This window comes from Schistocerca serialis, chromosome 5, assembly GCF_023864345.2.
Source record: "Schistocerca serialis cubense isolate TAMUIC-IGC-003099 chromosome 5, iqSchSeri2.2, whole genome shotgun sequence".
NCBI lineage: Eukaryota > Metazoa > Arthropoda > Insecta > Orthoptera > Acrididae > Schistocerca > Schistocerca serialis.
The window spans coordinates 367,071,181-367,091,664 of NC_064642.1; the positions used below are offsets into that span (position 1 = coordinate 367,071,181).

Sequence of the window (20,484 nt, forward strand, 5' to 3'; positions counted from 1 at the left end):
CGGCTTCTAGTAATTACCATACTCTTTTCCTTAGCCAGAAACACCTATATTTCCATGCACACGGCTCTATCATAAATGGCACTTTTACTGAATGGGAGCTTTGCAGCACTTTGGCAGAGTGTCACTGTACGGCCCCTGGACCTGACAAAATCCACAACCAAATGCTCAGCCATCTTCATGCCAACAGCATGAAACATATCCTCAGGAATTTTAATCACATTTGGCAGGAGGGAGTATTTCCCTCTCAATGGCGGGAATGTATTATTATTGTTGTCCTGAAACTGGAAAAGGACCTACATATTGTAACTAAGTACCGGCTAATCTCTTTGGCAAGTGGGCTGTGTAAGCTACCGAACGAATGGTCAACCACCATCTTCGTTGGTGCCTTGAAGCCAGAGGGCACATATCATGATTCCAAAGTAGCGTTTGGGCTTTCTGGTCCACCACAGATCACCCGGCTAGTTTGAAATCTGCAGTGCGCTGTGCTGTGTTCTTTGACCTTTACAAGGCATATGATACCATATGGTGACGTCAAATCTTATCGACACTGAATGAGTGGAGTTACCAGGGCAGTTTACCTATTCTCATTCAGAATTTCCTAGCTCCTCGATTTTTTCAGTCCTAGGTAGGTTTGACTCTCAGCAACCAATATGTGCAGGAAACTGGAGTCTCTCTGGGATTCGTTCTGAAAGTAACGTTGTTTGCTATCGCCATCAATGGTATTGTAAATGCTGTGGGCCCCAAAGTCTATCCATCACTCTACATGCATCTTTGCCTGTACAGTGCCTCTGCATCACTGCACACTGCTGAGTGCCAACTTCAGGGAGCTGTCTGGAGAGTTCATGACTGGCCCCTGAATCACGGCTATCAATTTTCTCCTGCAAAATCATGAGTTATGCTTTTATGTTGACTCCGGACTGTGGACCTGTACCCAGCAGTTTATCTTGGTGACCAGTTATATCAAGTTGTTGCAACTTTCCAGTTCTTAGGTATATTTTATTTGGCCGCAAAGCTAACTTGGCTGCCGCATGTCCTCTGACTCAAGGCAACTTGGATGAAGGAGCTGAATGCTCTCTGTTTTCTTAGTTACTCCTTGTGGTTCGTGGACCGCACAGTTCTTCTGAGATTTTACAAAGTGCTGCTTTTATCCCGCTTGGACTATGGACGTGTTGCCTATGGGTCAGCAGCACTAGCTGTACTGGGCCTGCTGGACCCTGTTCACCACACTAGCGTGCTGTTGGCAATGGAAGCCTTGTGTATGAGCCCTGTTGACAGGCTCCTGGTGGAAGCTGGCATCCCATCACTACCAATTAGATGACAGTAGCTTCTGGCAAGTTACGCAGTCACAACCTGTCAGATGGCCACCCACATGTCACTCAACTCTGTTCCACAACCAGCTGTTGGTGCATCACGCAAAACTGGGAAGACCAGCTATGATCCCACTTGACATTCTACTGGAGGACCTCCAACAGTCTTCGTAGTCTGTGCTCCTAAAGCTCCCTCTCGACACCCCTCCCCATCCTCTGCCCATAGGCTGTACACTGTCCTGTGATATGGATAGACCACTTGTGTGGCCCCAAAAAGGATGCTGATCCTACCCTTCTCTGTCACCTGTTTCTTTCAGTCCTCCACAATTATTCTAATTCAGTATGTGTCTACTCAGATGGATCAAAAGTCAATAACAGGGTTGGTTATGCTTTTGCACAAGCAAGGGGACACGAGTGCCTGCAGGGTACTGCAGAGTTGGTTGTCACCTCTCAGGCATTGCGGTACATCAAATATCAGGCCACAATGAACTTTCTGATCTGTAGCAGTTCCACAAGTTGCTCAAAAGGCATATCTTGATGCTATCCCAAAAATCTTTTGGTTGCCAACATCCAGGACATACTGACTGACCTCTACAGCTCTGGAAAGGCAGTGACATCCATCTGGACACAAAACCATAAAGGCATTCCAGGAAATGAACTAATCAACCATTTGCTAAAGATGCAACTACAGGAGACCAACTTGATGTTGGGATGCTGGGCACAGATCTAAGATTACAACTTCAGTGCAATATTTTGAGGCTTTGGGAATTGGAGTGGTAGGCTGCTACAATGAAAAACAAGTTGAGAGTGAAAAAAGGGTTCACTAAGGTGTGGCATACATCTTTCAAGGCCTCTCAGAAAGGTGCCGTTGTGTTCTGCCAACTATGCATCAGTCACACAAGACCCACCCATGAGTTCCTTCTACATCAGGAGGATCTTCCTCACTGCAGTTGCAGTAGTCTACTGATGATAGCGCATGTTCTTGTTGAGTGCACACTGCTGGCTGATCTGGAGCACGCTCTCAGCTTGCTTACGTAACTAACCCTGATGCTTGCTGATGACGTAACGGCCACCACCAAAGTGTTGCATTTCCTGAGAGAGAGAGAGAGAGAGAGCGGATTTTACTCTAACCTATTGTACTCTTCCACTTCCAGTGCTTGGGGTGGTTGTGGGGGTGAGAGCCTCCTCCTGTAAAAGGTACTCACCAAGCAACTGCAGGTTACTTTCTTCCCCTGTCATCTTGTTGTGCCTTTAGACCCTCTTGTGCAAGATGCCGCCTGGGTTATCTTTATTTTCTTTTACCTACTGTCTTACAGTTACCATCACACCCTTTTAAACTCTTTGACTTGCTTATACAGCTTGAGCAGTCCAAGTCCCCATTTTCTTAGCATCTTACGTTTTCAGATGTTTCTCTCATGATAAGGAGGGAATGATGACCCAGTAGTTTTGTCCCTTTAAACACATAATCATCATAGAATGAAATTTTCAACCTACAGTGAAGTGTGCGCTGATATGAAACTTCCTGGCAGATTAAAATGGTGTGCCGGACCGAGACTTGAACTCGGGACCTTTGCCTTTCGCGGGCAAGTGCTCTACCAACTGAGCTACCCAAGCACGACTCACGCTCCGTCCTCACAATTTTAATTCCGCCAGTACCTCGTCTCCCACCTTCCAAACTTCACAGAAGCTCTCCTGCAAACTTTGCAGAACTAGTACTCCTGGAAGAAAGGGTATTGCGGAGACATGGCTTAGCCACAGCCTGGGGGATGTTTCTAGAATGAAATTTTCACTCTACAGCAGAGTGTGTGCTGATATGAAACTTTCTGGCAGATTAAAACAGTGTGCCCGACTGAGACTCGAACTCGGGACTTTTGCCTTTCGTGGGCAAGTGCTCTACCAACTGAGCTACCCAAGTACGACTCACGCCACATCCTCACAGCTTTAATTCCGCCAGTACCTCGTCTCCTACCTTCCAGACTTCACAGAAGCTCTCCTGCGAACCTTGCAGAACTAGTACTCCTGGAAGAAAGGATATTGCGGAGACATGGCTTAGCCGCAGCCTGGGGGATGTTTCTAGAATGAAATTTTCACTCTACAGCAGAGTGTGCGCTGATATGAAACTTCCTGGCAGATTAAAATGGTGTGCCAGACCAAGACTCGAACTCGGGACCTTTGCCTTTTGCAGGCAAGTGCTCTAGTGGGAGACGAGGTACTGGCGGAATTAAAGCTGTGAGGACGGGCTGTGAGTCGTGCTTGGGTAGCTCAGTTGGTAGAGCACTTGCTCGCGAAAGGCAAAGGTCTATCTGGTAAGAACCCCACATCACGCAGCAGTTCTCCAAAAGAGGACAGACAAACATAGTTTTGCAGTTGCTTTAGTAGATCTGTTACATCTTCTAAGTGTTCTGCCAGTAAAATGCAGTCTTTGGTTTACTTTCTGCACAACATTTTCTATTCTTCTTCTCAATTTAAGTTGTTCATAATTGTAATTCCTAGGTGTTAATTTGAATTTACGGCCTATAGATTCGATCAATTTATCGCGTAACTGAAGTTTAATGGATTCCTTTTAGAGTTCATGTGGATGATCTCACACTTTTCATCATTTAGGGTCAATTACCAATTTTTGCACCATGCAGATATCTTTTCTAAATCTTTTTGCAATTTATTTGGATGTTCTGATGACTTTATTAGATGATAAATACCATCATCTGCAAACAACCTAAGGTGGCTGCTCAGATTATGTCCGAAATTATTTATATAGATAAGGAACATCAGAGAACCTGTAATGCCACCATGGGGAATGCCAGAATTCACTCCTGTTTTACTCAGTGACTACCCTTCAGTCACTACAGACTGTGTCCTCTCTGACAGGAAATCACAAATCCAGTCATGTAACTGAGAAGATACTCCATAAGCACACAACTTGATTACAAGCTACTTGTGAGGTATGGTGTCAAAAGCCTTCTGGAAATCTAAAAATATGGAATCAATTTGAAATCCCTTGTCAATAGCACTCATCACTTCCTGCGAGTAAAGAGCTAGTTGTAATTCACAAGAATGATGTTTTCTAAATCAGTGTTCACTGTGTGTCAATAGACCATTCATTTCATGGTAATTCATAATGTTCGAAAACAGTATATGTTCCAAAATGCTGCTGCATATTGATATTAGTGATATGGGCCTGTAATTTAGTGGATTGCTTGTATTGCCTTTCTTTTTTTTGTAAAAAAAAATGATGTCTATAAATGTATTAATTAGCATATATTCGATGAATTTTTTTTATTTATATGATGTAGGTATTTGAATTGAAGCAAAAATAAAACAAAAAAAAAGACCACAGGGAGATCTGAACCAGAATCTATTGAGTACCTGTTTATCATTCTTCAGTGCTACTGAGTGAACCATGCAGCCTGTCATGAAAATCACCTTAATTTTAGTGTATATGAGTTCCTCGGAAAATGTCAATGTTGATTTTTGTTGAGAATTTTTGAGAGTTGCATGAGACTGCTTTGTGAGATTGAGTTCTAAACTTCACATACTAAAAAAGAAAAAAAATTACGAAAATCTGATTCCATGTGGATATCGTCGCTGAAGATTCAGACTGGATTTAAATTTCAAATTTTCCGTAGAGCTTCAGGTCTTCCATGTACATTAAGAAGGTTATTTATTATTACATGCATTTATTTCCACCAAAGTATTAAACAGTGCTGTACAGGAGAGTAATATTTACACTGTACTTTGTTTTTACAGAAATCGCCTTATGTAATACTTGCAGGAAATGCATGCATTGCTGCCCTGAGCTTAAGAAGTCCAGCAAATAGCAGAGCGCTGTGTGATGCCGGTGCAGCAGAAGCAGTTGTATATGGCATGAAGGCACATTTGGATAGAGTTGATTTGCAGGTAAGAAAAGTTTTTATGCAATTAGAAAATAAAAGCACTATGGAAAAGTTGATTTTGTATTCAAGCCAAAAGGTTTTGGCCCCAGAAAAGCAGCCATTTATGCCATCATTTAAAGTATTATGGGCACATTTGTGTTTTATGTATCTCAAAGGCTAAACACATGGAAAAAGAGCAAGTGTCAAGGTTTATTTCTCATATTTATTTTAGTTAGTTGATAGATTACAAACTTTGCAATAATGGTGGTAAAAAGTATAATAAGCCTTGAAAAAAGTGTGTGGTGGATTCTTGAGCAATTTTACATGTATATGTCTTTTGTATGGAAAATTTGAAGTATTCTGGCATGCAGAGAGTTATGTTGCATTCAGGCCGCCGATACCAGTTTCTTTCGTGCTTGTTTTGCCAGTGAAGTGTGTCTTCTCCAAACAAATATTGAAAACCCATGTTGGATGCTGTCTCATCATGAGCTTCATATGTAAATTGTAATTACAGCAGCAGTGTCTGTAGCAACAATGTTTATGACAAAAAATTGTAGCAGACTGCAGCCTCCCTGAATATGAATTTTCTTCAATCTGTTCCTACTGAGATATTTCTCCCTCTGACCCAGAATCATTGAAGTCTTCCTCTTCAGCTTCCAAAATTTCTTGCTCACTCAACAAACATGACATATCTGCAGCAGAAATACAGCAAAATGCTAAACCTAATAAATTCATGCACAAAACTCATGATAATCCAAGCACTTATAAGCTTAGTCAGTTATGACAACAGCTCTTTTAAAAGTAATTCTGGAAATCAGGCAGCACCTGTGAAGGTACAGACAGCACGATGTCTGTACATTGTTCTCATATGAAATGACTCCAGTTTTTGAGCGATACATGGCTCTTCTGTTGAGAAAATTTTGCCCGAGCTGTACTGGGGTGCGATATTTTGAACACGGTGTTGTGTCCCGAATTATGTTCGGGCTTCATCACCAAAGTGTTAATAACTGTTGGAGGACAGTGAAGTGGATTCCAAAAACCAGTATAACACTGCAATTTGAACCATAAACTGTCATGTAATCAAAATAAACCTTAGAAAGGTGGGCACTACAGTTATGTTCACATTATTAGACAACACAATTTTTATTTAGTTCAATTTATATTAATAGTTGTAGCACATTTTTGTGAAGGAACAGTGTGAAGAACTGAAATGGGGGTTATCAGTTAGTAGACAGTGAAGAGCAATTCTGGGAATGTCAGTTTTAAAGTGCAGAGCACTATGCATATCAGAACATAACGCTCATCTCATGGCTGTTGGTGTGAAACTGAAGCTCAGGTGGGTGAGTGTCATGGAGAAAAGATAAAGAAGAGGAAAATTTGGGTTCAAGCACATGAACTGTAAAACCAGGTTTACCAAAGAAACTACAAAGCATTTACATAACTATTATAGTATGGAATACTCCATATTCAAGCTGAAGAAGAATAGAGGCTTTAGGGTATTGTTCAAGAATAGGACAGCAGAGTCAAGAGAAGAATACCAGACAAAAAAGAAAGAAGAAAAAGAGTGATAGCAGAGGAGAGAAGTTGGGTAGAAGAGGGCTAGAATGATGTAGGAGGATGGTGAAGGTTCAGAAATGATCCTATTATTGTTAAAAGTAAGAAGCAGAATAATATGATGGACTATATTTGAATGGTGAATAAAAGTGGCCAAAATGTAGAAAATAAGGAGGCACTTAAGAGCATGTGGAGGGAGTATTTTGAAGAACTCTTGAACCCAAGTGGAGACATGGACAAGGAGGAAGGAATCAAGGAGAAAGATGAGGAACTGCAAATGGAAAAGTACTTAACATGGGAAGAAGTAGAAGATGCATTGAGAAAGATGAAAAGAGGAAAGGTACCAGGTTTGCATGAGCTGATTGCAGAAATCATGAGAACAGGAGAAGGGGTGGGGATAAAATGACTCCATTAAGTGATGAAAATTGTGTATGCTGTGTTGTCCAAACAAGACACAGCCAGGGCAAAAGCACCACAGTTGCAAAGATGTGAGCTGGTGCCAGTGTCGTAAAGACTTGCCACTTCCGCGAGTTCCACCAGTGCCGTGGGCGGCACTGAGGATGAAGATATTGACTTCGTCTCAGCCAATAGCCAGCCTATTACAATCTGCCAATGACCGGACGACAACGGATAGATGCCTACTTGGAGGATAGAAGAGCAGTTGTCACCCACTTGGTTTTAGAACATTGTCCAGGGCTGACTTAGACAGGGAATGTCGTTTAGTGAACTTTTAGAAGTGAACAGATTGCTGTTGTAAATTGCATTTGCTATGTACTGTGAAGTTTGCCTATGATTATTTGCACCTAACCATTGAGGGCCATTTATGTTTTATATTACATGCAGAGTTGCAGACTTCATTACTCAACAAGTCACAAAGATAAGCAAAACTTTTTAAATCATTTGTGTGACTTTGTTACTAATTTGTTGGAGTGTTTTGGAACCTTAGTTCTCCTATCCTGTTACCTGACTCTGTGACATAGCTGTGTAAGAGTGGCAGGGAGAAATTGTCTTAGCGGTGTATTGCACCAGAAACTATTTCACGAACTCACAAACTCGGGCTCCCGTAACAACAGAGACAATTTGGCCTTCACAGCAGTAGCAATGAGCTCTTCAAAAAAATGTTGAGAGTAGGACCCCAGAAGGCTGGAAGAAGGGAATGATTGCCCAATCTTCAAGATTAGCACAGTTGTGCAAAGGCATAAGAGAATGTTCTGGAAATACGAATTTAGGCAAAAATAGAAGGAAGGATAAGAGAACAACATGGGTACAGAGTAGGAAGGTCCACAGTAGATCTAATTTTCACTAACGGCAGCTACAGGAATGCTACTATGAATATGTAATAGATCTACTGATGCTCTTCCTGAACAGTCAAGAAGCATATGGTAGTGTATGTAGAAACAACACATGGAAGTCCCTGGAGAACAGAGGAGTAGAAAAGCAGACTATAGGAAGGATAAGAGAAATGTGCAATGGGGGCGTGAGCTGCGTGAAAGTGGAAAGAGTGAGCTCATATTGGCTGGACCAGAAGAATCGCTCGAGACAGTGAAGTGCGCTTTCACCATTGCTCTTCATTATTGTGATGGATGAGATGATGATCAGTGTGGCACAAGTAATTGGTGAAGGGAAAATGGTTTGTGCAGACGATTTGATTATTTGAGGGAACAAGGAGAAGGAAGTGGAGGAGCAGTTGGACATAAGACATGACAATGAATAGTGCAAGGATGTGAGATGAAATTTGGCATAAGTAAGTGTGAAATGATCGCAACTAGGATAACAAATGGTGCAGAACGATTGAGGAATGCAGAGCATTTCAAGTATCTGGGAAGCAAGATACAAGCAACTAGGAAGAAATGACAGAAATAAATGAATGGGGGAAACAAGCAGAAGCATTCATCAGAAGCATGTTGAAAGCCTGATATGGGGGCAAGGATGTCTTTCAAACCAGCAAAAAGGCTGTGTATCAGCCACACTATGTTCCAATCCTAATATGTGCCTTGGATACCTGGGTAATGAAAAGAAGAGAGAGAAAACCAAAATACAACATAGTGAGTTGAAATTCTTGAGAAATAATACTGAAATGGCGAAGATGTGCAGGTTAAGCAATGAGAGAATCAAGGAATTAATGAAAGAGGAACAGTTGCAGGATAGGATAGAGGAATAAAGGCTTAGATGGCGTGGACATATTAAGTGAATGGACGTATTAAGTGAAGTAGGATAGCTAGAAAGATACACAAGATGAAAGGGAAGGGAAAAAGATCAGGAGAAAGACCAAGGGACAGGTGGCTGAAAGGAGTGAAGGACTGTGTGCAAAATAAAGAAGCAGTCTTGATCAAGGTGGAGATGGAAAGATGGTGGGAAGACAGATGATGATGGAGAGGCTTGTATTCTAGACAGACATTGGCAGTGGCTGGAAACTGTACAAGACAATGCTGATTTCATATTCAAGCAATAACAAGCCAGCAAATCAAACAAATGTGCTGGTTTAGAAAACCAGATATAATGTGTAACAATTTTGTCTGTTGCCACTCAAAAATTGATGGCCACAAAGTGGGTTGTTGAGCTATGTCAAAAGGAGGAGGAGGTCATGCTAACTTCTGCAAGACTCGTACACATGAGTACCTACTGTCACTGTGGAGGTTGATTTCATATCAACATCTTTATAAACTTCTGTTCTTTCCACTTCAGGAATTCCCGTACTCAAGGATTTCAGTTTTAACAGTTTGAGATGTTAATACAAAAATGTAGTAATACTTTCCCAGACGTGCAGGGTATACACAGAGAAGCAAATTACCACACCAGAAATAAAAAGAAAGAGCTACTTCATCTGCCATATACTAAACAGAAGAGGCTGCTTACCAAAGCTATCAGCAGAAAGCTCATTTTCTATGCAAGACTTGTCTTATCAAGCATAAAATATATGAATCAAGTTCAATTTATGGATGCTAAAATTTATTGATGTTGTGATTGTCACTGGATTTATATTGCTTGTGATATCTACATAGTAAAAATTTAGGGACTTATGTTATCTTCGGGGTGGATGACAGTAGGTCGGAATGGCTCCTCAAGACTTCAGCCGACAGCAGGTAATGATTTGCACATTAAGATTGGCATAATAGTAAGCGATACGTCATAGGAATGTGAAATACCCATTAATGATAATTTTTGAGTGTCCAGTTAAGCTGTTGGTTCCATTTCATGCACAATTCTTGGATTCCAGGCAGTGAACACATAACAGAAAAACTCACAGAACCTGGAGAAGATGACTGAGCCTGTCATCGAAATATTATGCATGAAATGGAAACAGCTCAGCTGAATACCTGGAAGACCACCATTAATCAATCATGCTGAGAAAACCTGAGAGATCACATGAATTACTGATGTGTGAGTGGATAATATGAGGCAGTATGATTTACTAAAATATTCTTTGACTCCATCCACTCCAACTCCATGAGCTACCTACTGAGCATTCCACCTCCGTAGTCAAGTGGTAACTACTGACTGCCATGTTGCTGATAGCACCATCTTCATTTAAGCCATACCTCTGGTCCTGACTTTGCTGATGCATACTTCATAACCACGGAAGTCATTGTTTTTGTTCTGAATCCGTAGTTTCCACTTATGGTGGAGTTTAACAATCTTTGCAGTAATATGGTACATAATAGGAAGATATTCCTATTCTTCTTGCAAAATTGTATTCACCACAAAGGTACAGAAACCTTTTCCTTCTCCAACCTTTGGCAGACCATAAATACAAGACTAGTTTACATAAAAATTATTTTATTATTAAAAGTTGTGGACACTTACAGTTCCTTTTGACATAATGACAGCAATGATTGAGACTGTTAGCATACCTGCGGCAAAGGTTTTAAATATCCTCTTCGTAAAATTTTGCCGCCAGTGAACTGAAATAAGTCTTGACACTGTCTTGAAGTGCCTTGTTAATTTTTAAGTGCTGCCCTCCTAGCCACTTCTTCAGTTCAGGGAAAAGATGGAAGCCACTCAGCAAAAGAAGAGCTATAATCTTATGTTAAAGGTTTAGCACAATAAATTAAGTATTTTAGTTAGAAACTGTGTGTATGTCTTGAGACAGTGGTAACTCAACATTTGCAAATACTCAGACTGTATTCATCCAGTATTTGAGAACAAGAGCACTTAATGACTTGCTACAATCTTTACAAAACGTTCACTCAAACACATCCCCCACAACAGAATGAAAGGAAGAAAGTTTATCATTTATTACATTTTCACAATTCATGCAGTAAAATTGCAGCATCAGGCAGGACGTTTTACTTTATTACTATTTACTACTAACTATATATTTCCAACACATTTTACCTACAGTACCTCCAAAATTATATAATTTTATGGTGCATAGTTTGGGAGGTAGCACATTTTATGCTCAAGAGTTCAATACTTTAAAAGAATTGGGCATGGGGGGAGGGGGGGGGGGGGAGAGTGGTGTCTACTGGTATGAGCTAAATTGATACTTTTGAGGGGAAAAGTTCCTTCTCTGATCTGCTGTCCAGTCTACATCTCATTGCACCCACTAAATATGCTTTGTCACATGAAAGTATTTGTGACACAATTGACTGGTTCTCTTGCATATATGTCGCCTACATGATGCCATCTGCCCATGATATCACAGATCAAGTGGCTGCAGCAAGATGTGAGCACAGGGTTGCAGTCCTGTTCCTGCAGATGCATAACAGTGCTCATCAGTGTGCATGGTAGTCCTGCGCTAAACTTAAACTTTATTGAAGCCTTACTAATTTCCTAATGACCCATCCTGCATAAATGATACTTTGAACTTGTTTGACCATATTGGCTGTTCCAGCTGTTCTCTTGCACCCTCACATCATCAGTCCCCGCTGCGGGTCTGGGGGTAGAATAGGCTCGAGGTAGTCCTGCCTGTCATAATAAGTGACTAAATGAAGTCTTATACGTTTCGGCCTTTATGTTATAGTCCCCTGTAGGGTTTGACTTCCATTTTTCAATATTTTCCCGAAGAGCGAACCAGTTGGGGGAGGACGCCTTACATGATGCATAGTGTCCATCATGTGCTGAGACCTCTCGCATCCTTTGTCAACGTGGATCTGCACTTCTGCTCATTCTCCAGCTGTTGGGCGGGGTCACCTTCCTGGGTGTGTTTTCCTCCATCCTCTGTGCAATATCATTTTCTGTGCTGTCAACGATAATGGACTTCTTAGCTTGTTTGTGCCTGATATCCAGCACGGTAGATGTAGATGTAGCCAGTCCGTTGTGGTGGGGCCACCATGTACCCTGTTAGTTGTAGCCCGCTGACCACACAGGGATTGCTCTGCTGATGCCTGCGCCATTAACTCCCCACATATGCCAAGGAGTACATGCGTGTCACCCTGGGGCATTGGGACTCCCGGCAATGGCCATCCTGCCAGGTGGCCTTTGCTGCGGCTGGGTGGCACTCTTGGGAGGGCCCCTGGTCAGAGTAGGTGGCATCAGGGCGGATGACATGCCATGAAGTATAGTATGTCATCTCTTGCTGGTGGTCAAACACAGCAGTCTCTAAGCAATCAAGGTCTAACTTCAATGCTAAGAAATACGATCCCAAATCCCCCCTCCCCCTGGACACACCAGGGGAGTAATGCCAGGCTCAAGATGGCAGTGAAGCTTATTCACCCTGGTACCTCATGTGTACGAGAGTTGGTAGGGAAACTTTCTTGTCGACAAAGTCTCACTTTTTTGTGGAGCATTTAGAGGACAAGTTTTGGGAGGTGGAGGGCTTGTTCAAAATGCAGTCAGGGTCGGTCTTGATCAAAACAGCATCCTCTACCCAGTTATGGGCACTACTTGCCTGTGACAAGATGGGGGATGTTTCTGTTTCCATCACATCCCATAAGAGCTTAAATATGGTCCAGAGTATCATATTTCACAGGGACCTTCTTTTGCAGTCTGATGATGAGCTGCACGCCAATTTAAAGCCAACTGTACTCGACAGAACAGAAGATGGTAGATCCACTGTCGTAGCGGTGGTGTAGGTTGACATCATATGCACAAGATATAGCCTCTCATATTTTTTCTTAACCTAGTGTAGGTCAGTCGGTTCAGGGTCTTGTATTCCATTATTTTTCTTTTTTTCTGGAGAGTCCTGCAGTCTGGCGAGCAAGGCAAATCGTGCTCTCCACAGCTGACACAGATGGGAGGCGGGGCACATGGAGTACTGGGATATGAAGGTTGTCCACAATCTCGACAGGTGACACTGGAAGTACAGCGGGAAGACATATGGCTCAACTTCCAGCATTTAAAGCACCGCATCAGGGGAGGGACATATGGTTGGGTAATGTGTCACCCTCGAAGGCCAAGATGAAGGCACTGGTGGCAACTTGATTATCCCTTGGACCCCAGTGGACATGCCTGATGAAATGGACAGCTTGCTGCTTTAAATTGGCGTGCAGCTCATCATCAGACTGCAAAAGAAGGTCCCTGTGAAATATGATACTCTGGACCATATTTAAGCTCTTATGGGATGTGATGGAAACAGAAACATCCCCCATCTTGTCACAGGCAAGTAGTGCCCATAACTGGGTAGAGGATGCTGTTTTGATCAAGACCGACCCTGACTGCATTTTGAACAAGCCCTCCACCTCCCAAAACTTGTCCTCTAAATGCTCCACAAAAAAGTGAGATTTTGTCGACAAGAAAGTTTCCCTACCAACTCTCGTACACATGAGGTACCAGGGTGAATAAGCTTCACTGCCATCTTTAGCCTGGCATTACTCCCCTGGTGTGTCCAGGGGGAGGGGGGAGGGGGGGGGGGGAGGGATTTGGGATCCCGACTTCCCAGCCGGAGAATTCTTCGGCTCCTCTTGCCAGGAAGGGATCCCTTGGGTCACTCCCTCCCCAGGTTCCTACCAGTGGCAAAGCTGACACCCGCCAGTGGCTGAAGCAACCACAGGTAGCTGGCCTTAGGGCTTCACAGTCCTCCTCAGTCCCTGAGACTGAATCAGTGAAGCCCTCCCAGCCGGACAAACCTAAGGAGCAGTGAGAGAAACGTACAAAGAAAAAGACCCCCAAGAACCAAGGCACTGTGGTGGCACCTACACCACCACTCTCTACAAGTTTTGTGTCTGAGGATGAGGTGGAGATTATGGCGTCCACTGAGGACCTAGATCTTGCTGGTCCCTCAGACACAATGAATGTCGATAGCACAGGTACTCATCTGGTGGCAGCAGGTGACCCTGAGACGTAGACTGCCTCATCGAGTGTTTCATGCCTTCCCAGTCTCACAATCACGTAATCCTCCAGTGGAATTGCAGCAGTTTTTTCCACCACTTGGCTGAGCTATGGCAACTGTTAAGCTTTACACCTGCTTTCTCCATTGCCCTCCAGGAAACCTGGTTCACGGCAATGTGGACCCCTGCCCTCTGCAGCTATAAGGGATATTACAGGAACAGTAGTGACTATAATAGAGTGTCAGGTAGAGCTTGCGTCTTTGTCCTGAGCTCAGTATGTAGTGAACCTGTGCCCCTTCAAACCCCTCTTGAAGCTGTGGCTGTCAGGATAAGGACGACACAGGAAATAACTGTCTGCAATGTATATCTTCCTCCACCCCTGAATGTATTGGTTGCACTGATTGATCAACTCCCTAAACCTTTCCTACTTTTGGGAGATTTTAATGCGCGTACCCCCGTGTGGGGTGGCGCCATGCTTACAGGCCCAAGGTAGGGAGATCGAAAATGTACTGTCACAACTCGACCTGTGCCTCTTAAATACCGGTGCCCCCACACATTTCAGTGTGCCACATGGCACACGTTTGGCCATTGATCTTCTTGGTTTGCAGTCCTAGCCTTCTCCCATCTATCCACTGGAGAGCATGTAACGACCTGTGTGGTAATGACCACTTCCCCATCTTCCTGTCACTCCACCAGTGTCATGCCCATGGACACCTACCCAGATAGGCTTTAAACAAGGCAGGCGGGAAGCCTTCACCTCTCCTGTCACCCCTGAATCTCCCCCACATGGTACCATCTATGTTGTCATTGAGCAGGTCACTACAATGATCATTTCTGCAGCTGCAAACGTGATCCCTTGTTCTTTAGAGTGCCCCCGGCAGAAGACAGTCCCTTGGTGGTCACTGGAAGTCGCTGAGGCAATTAAAGAGCATTGGTGAGCTCTACAGCGACATAAGCGCCACCCTTCCCTAGGGCACCTAATAGCCTTTAAGTGGCTCCATGCCTGCATTTGCCAGCTTATAAAACGATGGAAACAGGAGTGTAGGGAGAGGTATCTGTCGATCATTGGGTGCCATACATCACCTTCCCAAGCCTGGACGTAGACTAGACGTCTTTTTGGGTACCAGACCCAAACAGGTGCCCCTGGCGTTAATATCAGTGGTGTGTTATCTACCGATGCAAACACGATTGCCGAGCGCTTTGCTGAGTGCTATGCTCGAGCCTCTGCATCAGAGAACTACCCCCCAGCCTTTCGCACCCTCAAACGGGAGATGGAAAGGAAAGTCCTCTTGTTCACTACACGCCACAGTGAACCATATACCGCCCCATTTACAGAGTGGGAGCTCCTCAGTGCCCTTGCACATTGCCCCGACACAGCTCCTGGGCCGGATCGGATCCCCAGTCAGATGATTAAACATCTCTTGTCTGACTACAAGTGACACCTCTTCATCATCTTCAACTGGATCTGGTGCGATAGTGTCTTCCCATCACAATGGCGGGAGAGCACCATCATTCCGGTGCTCAAACCTGGTCAAAACCCACTTGATGTGGATTGCTACTGGCCCATTAGCCTCACCAACATTCTTTGTAAATTGATGGAATGTATGGTGTGTCATCGGTTGGGTTCGGTCGGGTCATGGAGTCACATGGCCTACTGGCTCCATGTCAGGGCGGCTTCTGCCAGGGTTACTCTACCACTGATAAACTTGTGTCCCTTGAGTCTGCCATCTGGACAGCATTTTCCAGATGCCAACATCTGGTTGCCTTCTACTTTGACTTACGTAAAGCATATGACACGACCTGGCGACATCATATCCTTGCCACATTATACGAGTGGGGCCTGTTCCCGATTTTTGGCCAAAACTTCCTGTCGCTCCGTACTTTCCGTGTCCAAGTCAGTGCTTCCCACAGTTCCCCCTCCGTATTCAGGAGAATGGCATTTCTCAGGGCTCCATATTGAGTGTGTCTCAATTTTTAGTGGCTATTAACAGTCTAGTAGCAGCTTCTCTGTATGCGGGTGACTTCTGCATTTGATACTGCTTCTCCAGTACTGGTGTTGCTGAGCAGTGCCTACATGGAGCCATTCACAAGGAGCAGTCATGGGCTCTAGCCTACGGCTTCCAGTTTTCAGCTGTGAAGTCGTGTGTCATGCATTTCTGTTGGCATTGCACCGCTCATTCAGAACCAGAACTTTACCTTAATGATGATCCACTCACTGTAGTGTAGACGTATTGGATCTTAGGACTGGTTTTCAGTGCCTGATTGACTTGGTTACCTAACCTTTGTCAGCTGAAGTGGAAGTGCTGGCAGCACCTCAACGCCCTCTGTTGCCTGAGCAACACCAACCGGGGTGCAGATCGCTCTACGCTGCTGCAGCTCTACGGAGCCCTTGTTCAATCCCGCCTTGAGTATGGGAGTGTGGTTTACAGATCGACGGTGCCCTCAGCATTGCTTTTACTCGACCCAGTGCACGACTGTGGTGTATGCCTAGTGACGGGAGCTTTTAGAACGAGTCCGGTGACCAGTGTCTTAGTGGAGGCCAGAGTCCCTCCATTGAAGGTTAGGCATGCGCAACTGCTCGCCAGTTATGTTGCACACGTTCGTAGTTCTCCTGTGCATCCGAATTACCATCTCCTTTTCTCAAGCACGGTGGTTCATCTCCCACATCGGTGGACCAGGTCAGGGCTTGCGATTGAGGTTCGCATCCGGTCCCTTCTGTCTGAACTGGGGTCCTTCTTGTTACCACCTCTCCTCGAGGTCCATTCACGTACACCTCCATGGTGTACACCTAGGTCGCAGATTCTTCTGGACCTTTTGCATGGACCCAAGGACTCCATTCACCCTGCATCTCTCCGCTATTACTTCCTCTCGATTCTCGACATGTACCAGGGCCACGAAGTGGTTTAAACCGGCAGCTCGTTGGCTGATGGTCATGTAGGTTTGCGTATGTTCATGGAGAACATACTGAACAGCACTACTTGCCAGATGGCTGCAGTGTTTTCACTGCAGAGCTGGCGGCCATATCTCTTCTGAGCACATCCACACCCACTCATGTCCGCGCTGGTGAGTCTTTTCTTCTGTGTACTGACTCCTTGAGCAGCCTACAAGCTATCGACCACTGCTACCCTCGCCATCCTCGCGTTCAGTGGTGTTTGTGTGGACCCCAGGACACTTTGGAATCCCAGGCAATGAACTTGCTGACAAGCTGGCCAAACAGGCTACGTGGAAACCGCTTCTGGAGATGGGCATCTCCGAAACTGACCTGCATTCTGTCTTACGCCACAGGGTTTTTCGGCTTCGTGAGATGGAGTGGTATAACAGTATGCACAACAAACTGCTTATCAGTAAGGAGACTACGAATGTGTGGAAGTCTTCCATGCGGTCCTCTCGCAGGGAATCAGTTGTCCTCTGCCAGCTCCGCATTGGCCGTATGTGGCTAACGCGTGGTTACCTCCTCCGTCGTGAGGACCCACCTTGGTGTCGCTGTGGCTCACAAATAATGACGGTCATCCACCTCTTGCTGGACTGCCTACTTTTAGCTGTTTTAGACTTTTAACTTTCCTAGTGCCCTACCTTTGGTGTTGGGCGACAATGCGTCAGCAGCGGCTTTATTTTCACATTTTTATTCATGAGGGTGGGTTTTATCATTTGATCTATGTTTTAACGTAATTTGTGCATTGTTGACGTGTGCTTTGTTTAGTGTGGAAAGAAGTCCTCAGTGTAAGAGAAATCATTCCGATCCTGCTGAATGTCAGACATTTAGTTGGAAAAGCCACCATGTCCAAGAGCTGCCCTATTTTCAAACATTTTTCCAGGTGTGACCCAGAAGACACTAGTGTGACAATTTTCTGTTGCTGCTGGAGAGAAGTAGCGTTTGAGTCAGTATTGTTCTTAACCATTTTGTTACATATTGCATTAAGTTTAGTAGGTGCTGCTTGTTTACTGGTGCAGAGCTTATCAGTTGATAAAATCAGTATTATATGTGACTGTTGCTGTTTGCCAGCAGTAACAAATAACCAAAATGTGATGGTATCAAGCAGTTCCCTTGAGAAAATATTGTGGGATACACAAAATGTGATGTGGCAGGAGACTTGAGAGCCATACATTGATTAGTGTTATACATAATGATCTTACTAAGACAAGCAGGTATGATGAGTAATTACAGTTTTTGTATGTGGAGGATACCAAGCCCAACACATCCCTGTGTTTCCTTCTAAGGCCTGTGATTTTCTGTTGGGGCTCTCTCTTGTAGTCAGAAATCCACAATAGCAAGGTACATATCATCAGGAGAAATCTGAGCAGCACCTGGGATTGGTGGCCATCACAACAGGCTATTTACCCAAACCACTGGACAATGTTATAATGACGATGGTAATGATGATAATGTCCACCTTTACTGAACCTGAAATAAGAGTCAGGTAAATTGCTTGCTGTATCTATTGTTGGGTAGCAATTTATATCAGTCACTGCCTGTATAATTTTTCTGGAGGTAAAACATATCTTTTTACAAAAAAAGACTTCAATCTCCATGTCTGTATTTAGGACACTTATTGTTACTACTATTGTTCTCACTTTGAATGTGAATATATTTTATAGTAACAGTTCACTTTTTCATGGTATTCTTTCTGCATGTAGTGTGTGCCTTATCTCATTCACATATTTTCTCTGGTTTCAGGTGAAAGGTTGTTGGGCAATTCGGAACATTGTGGCAAGAGAACGATCGCTGGCTCCTTTATTTCTTGAGATGGGTGTTGAAGAGCATCTGAATTCCATCATCAAAAAGCATGATAAAAGATGTGACTATGACGTAAAAGCTGCCCTGCGTGATTTGGGTTGTGAAGTTAAACTCATAGAACAGTGGACAGGAAAGGGAGGTGCTTTAAATTAATAATTTGCATGCAGACTTCCAAGTTGTGCTTCCTCATCGTAAATAACAACATCTATTTACATGAACATTTTGTAATTAACTCATTATATTAATGAATATTAATATAAAATCATTTGATTTTTGTGCTTGGTAAAACCAATAGCTCCGTGGCGAGTTGTTATATTGCTATATATTTTCTAACAACTGGTGCAGTCCCTTTGTGTGCTGGTACCTATTTTTGGAAGAATCACATTTGACTCTGCACTGGTGACTAAAAATTTTGTTTTTTAGCTATCTAATTTTGTTAATTAATTTTAATATAATACTGTTAACTGTGATTTGACATTGTTAACAATAAATGAAAAGCAATTTATAATGTTTACTTTTTTGTTTACATTTTCAGAAATTGTTTTTCTTTTTTGGTGAGTAGTCAGACAGATTGTGTTCAAAACATATAAAATTGTATGCTCCCTCATAACTAGCTGGATGGGCTAGTTCACACCTCCGTGAAGGGGAATAGCATACCACATGCGCTGCACTATTCAAATGAACCTTCAAATTGGTGCTTCCTACAGTTGTCATTGACTGATATTTATGCACTTCTTTCTAAGAGTGATTCAGATTTTGATAATCAATAAATACTTAAAATGTGAGCTTTAGAAGGAAAGGTAAATTTTACACTATTGGGCAACTAAAACATTTACAGTATGTGTAATAGAAGAGGAACATTATGTGACAGCTGTCAAAATAACAAAGTTGATGTAGTCAAAGAGAGAAATATGAGGACTATGAAGTAGGTTCTGAGGGAGAGAACAATGGTTCTAAGCCACAAGTAAGAGAAGAAACAAGGTAGACTGGAAGTAATTTAGAAGTAATAGGACTAAGAGCCAGTATACAACATCTAGAATAGTACTAGCTTTTGGTTGCTCAGAGATCAAAGATATGAGCTAACTGATAAACATGTAGCTGAGTACATATGTATATGAAGTATAAATTAAATTAGGACTGAAAAGAATGTGAAGAATATAGGTTTGGGGTGCAGTGGGGGAGGGGGGGCGGGGGGCAGGAGGCGGCAATGTTTACAAAGGAATGTTCAGATTACACAAGGTTGGATCACCAAACAATACTTCTTCCACATTAGTTTAGCAAGACACTGTTAGTATGCTTTAAAGCATGCAATAAAAATGTAGTGTAACTGTGCTGCTACTGGATTATGATGGCATATTCTTCATAACCATGATGATAAATGAAAGAATGTTTTCAGAACACAGCAGTTAATAATTGATTTGCTACTGCATCAAATATGGAGCTGAAGGGCATGCTGGCTTGTTTCGAGGAGTTAAATGCTATTCCAAAAATAGAGAGGTAAAATTAAAATACTAAGTTATTAGAAAATGAAGCAAGTACTAGTGAGAATAGAGACGGATAATGCCATTTTCAAATGAAAAAAGATTCAAAAATACCTTGTTTAAGGAAGTGGAGAAAGGCACAAATTAAGTCCAAATTGATGGTGACAGCCTGTATTTGTTGTAGAGACTAGGAAATATACAGAGTTATGAAGCATTGCTTTTTGTGGAGGGGGTTCGTATGAACTGAATTCATTTCACCTACAGAAATCCATACTGCCTTGCTCAGCAACAGGATATTTAATGTTGTCAGTGTTAAGACTGTGTCTG

At 43.1% G+C, this 20,484-nt stretch overlaps 1 protein-coding gene across 1 annotated transcript in view; it reads left to right on the forward strand.

Annotated features, from left to right (window-relative positions):
* Positions 1-19,156, forward strand: part of LOC126480866 (armadillo repeat-containing protein 6 homolog) — an 88,088-nt gene extending 68,932 nt beyond the window's left edge. The window contains exons 5-6 of the mRNA XM_050104244.1: positions 5,055-5,204; positions 18,617-19,156. Of these exons, the coding sequence (XP_049960201.1) occupies positions 5,055-5,204; positions 18,617-18,829 (363 nt within the window). The 3' untranslated portion in view covers positions 18,830-19,156. The remainder of the gene's footprint in view (positions 1-5,054; positions 5,205-18,616) is intronic.
* Positions 19,157-20,484: the final 1,328 nt, after the last annotated feature.